At 42.9% G+C, this 5,364-nt stretch overlaps 1 protein-coding gene across 1 annotated transcript in view; it reads left to right on the top strand.

Moving 5' to 3' along the window:
* Positions 1-3,648: 3,648 nt before the first annotated feature.
* Positions 3,649-5,364, top strand: part of LOC118407817 — a 5,997-nt gene continuing 4,281 nt past the window's right edge. Inside the window, exons 1-2 of the mRNA XM_035808348.1 lie at positions 3,649-3,876; positions 5,176-5,180. Coding sequence (XP_035664241.1) covers positions 3,649-3,876; positions 5,176-5,180 — 233 coding nt within the window. The remainder of the gene's footprint in view (positions 3,877-5,175; positions 5,181-5,364) is intronic.

Genomic DNA, 5,364 nt, shown 5'->3' on the forward strand with positions numbered 1-5,364 from the left:
TGTGTGCTTGTGGTCATTTTCGGTGCCATGTCGAGGTCAACTGTTCCCATAGGGCTAATAGATAAGCCTCTTCTAATGAAAACGTCCAACTTTTCAACTTTGAAAAATTCTAGAAAATTTCAACATTGTCGGATTTCAACACAATAAAAAGCATTGTAATCAGAAGAATCTGATCTGTAATTTGAAAGCAGTTTCAGCAACTTTAACCTTAACCAAAATTTTGGTGTGACATGCCTACTTTCAATACTCATTAACAAATGATGATCTTCGTTAAATTCTGCGCTTGGCTCATGAATATTGATGTCATGACGTGACAGCTGTGCGAACTGAGCCGAATTGTGACATAGTCTGAATGCCACATGTGCACCCTCACACCAATCACGGTACCCAACCAACTTCTAAAGAACACAAGACAACTTACCTCCTCAGCTCAGGGCACCGGGCTAGTTTCTTAATAAGTTCAACATAACTTACCTTCTTGGGGCACCGGGCAAACGTTTCAAGAACTAACCTAGTAGAACACTTTATTCTTGTTCGCAATATGGCGTCAAGCGATTATTATAATTAGACGCGGAGATATCTGAATCCGGGTCCGCAATTTCTTTCGGCAAACCAATGAGATTTCAAACGGATATATAGTCATCAGTCGGGGTTGCTACATATATAATGTCCGAGGTAAGGTCTAGCAGGCGGACCGTGTAATGTAGTAACTGGCTAAATATTAAAAGTATTCTGGAAGAACTAGGCTATTGACATCGCAAAACTATTAAGTACTGTCAGGCAGTCTATGCAGACTATGGCACTACGCAAAGAAACTAAACTACAATGTGGGATACAATACAAAAATGTACAAATTGAGTACAAAATACATCAAACGTAATGTTGCAATTTAGCAATTATTAATTACTAAGACTATTAAGTAAAGCACAGAGAAATAAATGAGTAATATCGTCTGCCACCGATGACAAGGAAAATCACCGATTGTCGCAGACGGACCAACAAAATGCCCAAATGCAGCAGCGTCTTTGTACCTCGTCACTTTCTTGTCTGAGTTATAGAAACGAGTGTTGATATTTGATCCTGCTCCACTTTATGACTCGCGTTACCGGTTCAGGCCTGGACTTCGTGGGTTGAGCGACAGGTGGCGCTTTTGTACCAGCCGTGACAGGTACCGGTTGTTGGGCCGCCGGTTTGCGCTCCTAAGTGCTTCAGTTGGCCGCCAATGCTCTGGCGAACCTCTCTCGGAATGTCTCCGTCCCATTTGTCTAATTCCAACTGTTTTACAGGCTACTACATGCAGGAACAACTCGAGGGAGTAGGGCAACAGTCAAAGTCAATGTCAATCCGTAGTAAGCAGCCGTAGTAGGCAGCCGTAGTAAACAGCCGTAGTAGACAGCCGTAGTAGACAGCCGTAGTAGACAGCCGTAGTAAACAGCCGTAGTAAACAGCCGTAGTAAACAGCCAGGTGGCGAGTTTGAAAAAACTCAATTGTGGGGTCGTGTGGCGCAATCGGCAGGGTGCTCGATTCACAAACCAGAGGTTCTGGGTTCGAATCCGTTTATGTGCTACAGATCTTGTGTCCTTGGGAAAGGCACTTTACACGACGTTAATTAAAGAACCCACCGCACCTATTGAAAAGAGTAGCGGTCCTTAACGGAGTGAGTGGATGAAATAAATCTGTCTGAATATGCAGCTTGTACTGTTCAGTACAAACCTGGTGTGTTACGCCATAAGGTTGTTTACCGGGGTATGCAAAACAAACAAACAAATAAGAAACGTTTTAAAAATGGAGTTATGGACAGGCTTCTGGCCCCCGAGAGCTTGCCATGCTCTTCACAAGTTTTCAACACACATACATGTAAAACATTGAGATGATCAATAACATAACATTAGACATTAGCACAGGACATTTACAATATTGGCGATTAGACTCATATACTAACGTTGTGTCTTAATCAAGCACATATAAAATGATGTGTTTAAATTGCCCAATAAGTAATAAAAAATACAACACGGTGTAAACACGGTGTATTCCGTATCATCCGAGGTCGTGGAACTCTAATTTCGACGTTTCTGACATTCAATTGAGACAATGGAGACCAAGTTATTTTGGGAGCAGATCTGGTGTATGTCCCTTAGAAAACTCTTCAGGTGTTAAACAAGCAATTATATGATTATATATCTTGGTTACACTCACCTATTATCTGTGTAATAACCTTTGAGATGAACTTTGAGAGACTTTTGGTTGATGTTGCTGATAGAAATACAGCATTAGTTTCTGACTTCCCCACCTTTTTATAACTGTTGTATTCGGCTTGTCACATAGAAGTCTCTCGATAATTAGGTGCCTTTTGTTCAAACCATCCAAATAAAAATTTGTGGGGGGGGGGGGGGGCACTTCAGTCCAAATTACCAACATGGTAAAACCAGTTCGACCGCCCTGGGGTCAACACAGTCCAATAACATCTAGACTATCACTGAGCGACACGCCAGAAACTCACACTGACACGGTAAGCAAGTTTAATCCTGTATTGTCAGCTTTTTTTAGCAGTTTTCAACTTCAGTGTCACTTGAACCCGAGGGTGGATTCCTGTTTTATTGAATGTGTGTTGACCCCAAGCAGCCGGTATCCCCGTATGATCGACTTGAGTTGCAGTCTTGTTGCCTACTAATATCTGTGTACTGATTCTTAAAAGTCTTGTCCCTGATTCTACATTGAGTGTAACAGTTATTGATTTCTTGATTTGTTAGCTGAGCTGCACTAAAAGGTTCAGGAGGAGCCCCTGTGCTTCAGTACAGTGTGTCGTGCATCTATTGTTAGTTTTGTACAACGCAGGTGTTCAAAGATTGTTTAGTTTGTGCTTTCAAGTTCCGCCACTTGACTCACCTGGCTGTCCGAACTACGCCGACCCGATTTTACATGTAGTTGAAGTGATCAGCGACCTTCACACTACCTGCTACACCCGCTTATGAAGGAGCTAATTATGAGATTCCATCAGGAGACAATGCCCGGGCCTGTATTCATATTTGTTTAGTATATATATATATATATATATATATATATATATATATATATATATATATATATATATATATATATAATGGCATTATTGCATTACTGTGCACGATCTTAAGCCTTAAGCTTTATACAAACCAATGCACCAGACAACATCATTCATTATTATATCAAATTAGACTGTGGATCTTCTGAAGGAGTCTTGGAACAACCAGCTGATTATTTGTGTTTTGTCTTGTTATCATGAAAGCTCATCTGTGTTGGTAGTAATCATAGTACAATGCTAAACGTTCTTCCAACACAAAAGTATAACTGGATTTCAATAAATGTTACATATGTAATTCATGACTGGTGGAACATAAACAGATACCAGACATGCTTTTCATAATTGATGCAAAACTATTTTGCTTTTAGCATGTGTAACATGCTATTAAATCAATTATGAACATCACCAGGCATAACTTATGTAAACGGAAACGTCATTAGCAGAACATCTACAAAAGCTCTAGATATTTCATACAGGTATGAGGTCGTCGAACTCTAGTTTCCAGTCAGTTGATTTCTGTGTTATTTTGACCTCACGTGTAACATTTTGGACATTCCTACAGGATTTCCTGTGAGGTTTCTCAGAGATGTCGTACCAGAAGCTGTTCCCAAACAGCGGGGGAGCTCCGGAAGGTTCCGTTGGTCGCCATGGAGACCAGCGAATCTCCTTGGTGCTGTCAGGATTGTCGGCTGTGGTGAGTCTTGTCACTCTGCTGTTCATGATGCGGGAACTCGCCTCCATGCGGGACCAACAGGTGCTACTGCACAGCCAGCTGCAGGGCCTGATGCAGTGGAAGCAAGATCAGGAATCAAAGGTGAGTAAGGATGATTTTTAAGATCGATTTCTGACCACTTAGGACACCCTCTAACCAAGTGACACCACAACGGAATTACACAGGTCAAGTTATCTAGTTTCTGCACTTTACACAATTGATGAAAAAAATTCGTCTTTCGGTAGTTATCAATTTAGATTTGCTATCTTACATTAGACCAAATTGCAGCATGGTAAAAGCCTGAGATCAAATCCCAGGATCCAAGACCTGATCCGAGGATATTCAAGACTACAATTCCAGAATAGAACCCGGACCCCACACTAGAACCCGGACCCCAGACTAGAACTCAGAACCCCAGAGTAGAACCCAAGACCCCAGAGTACAACCCAGGACTCCGGAACACAGGATAGCTCCCATGACCCCAGAATAGAACACAGGACCCCAGAATAGAACTCAGGACCCCAGGATAGAACCCAAGACCCCAGGATAGAACCCAGGACCCCAGAATAGAACCCAAGACCCCAGAATAGAACACAGGACCCCAGGAAAGAACACAGGACCCCAGGATAGAACCCAGGACCCCAGAATAGAACACAGGACCCCAGAATAAAACACAGTGCCCCAGAATAGAACACAGGAGCCCAGAATAGAACACAGGACCCCAGAATAGAACACAGGGCCCCAGACTAGAACCCAGGACCCCAGAATAGAACCCAGGACCCAGGATAAATCCCAGCACCCCAGGATAGCACCCAAGACCCAAGACTAGAACCCAGGACCCCAAAATAGAGCATAGGGCCCCAGAATAGAACCCAGGACCCCAGGATAGAACACAGGACCCCAGGATAGAACACAGGACCCCAGAATAGAACCCAGGACCCCAGGATAGAACACAGGACCCCGGGATAGAACACAGGACCCCAGGATAGAACACAGGACCCCAGAATAGAACACAGGACCACAGGATAGAACACAGGACCCCAGGATAGAACACAGGACCCCAGGATAGAACACAGGACCACAGGATAGAACACAGGACCCCAGAATAGAACACAGGACCCCAGGATAGAACACAGGACCCCAGGATAGAACACAGGACCACAGGATAGAACACAGGACCACAGGATAGAACACAGGACCACAGACTACATTTTGAAAACTTGCGACCCAAGCTAGAACCCAGCTAGGATCCAAGACTAGAACGTAGAACCCTTATATCAGTATTAAAGGTGGCAGGATCTCAGGCGGCGTCACTCCGAGATTTTGCTTTATTTTCATGCAAACTTAAACAAACTTTCCATGTCTTGTTTTTACCAAAATAATCAAATTAAATTTTTACAGTCCAGGTAGGGCGCGAGCACCATCCACGTCTGTAGTTTGTAAGAATGCAATGGTTGGAATTGTAACGTAATAAACAGCTTTGCCATGCTTGGAATTTGTGATAAGAAAATGATTTACAAAGTCGATTAAACATGTGACTTCAAATTAAAATTTCTCTGTAGTACCCTTCAAAATCGACAATAACTGCTG

This window comes from Branchiostoma floridae, unplaced genomic scaffold (assembly GCF_000003815.2).
Source record: "Branchiostoma floridae strain S238N-H82 unplaced genomic scaffold, Bfl_VNyyK Sc7u5tJ_1489, whole genome shotgun sequence".
In the NCBI taxonomy this organism is placed as follows: Eukaryota; Metazoa; Chordata; class Leptocardii; order Amphioxiformes; family Branchiostomatidae; genus Branchiostoma; species Branchiostoma floridae.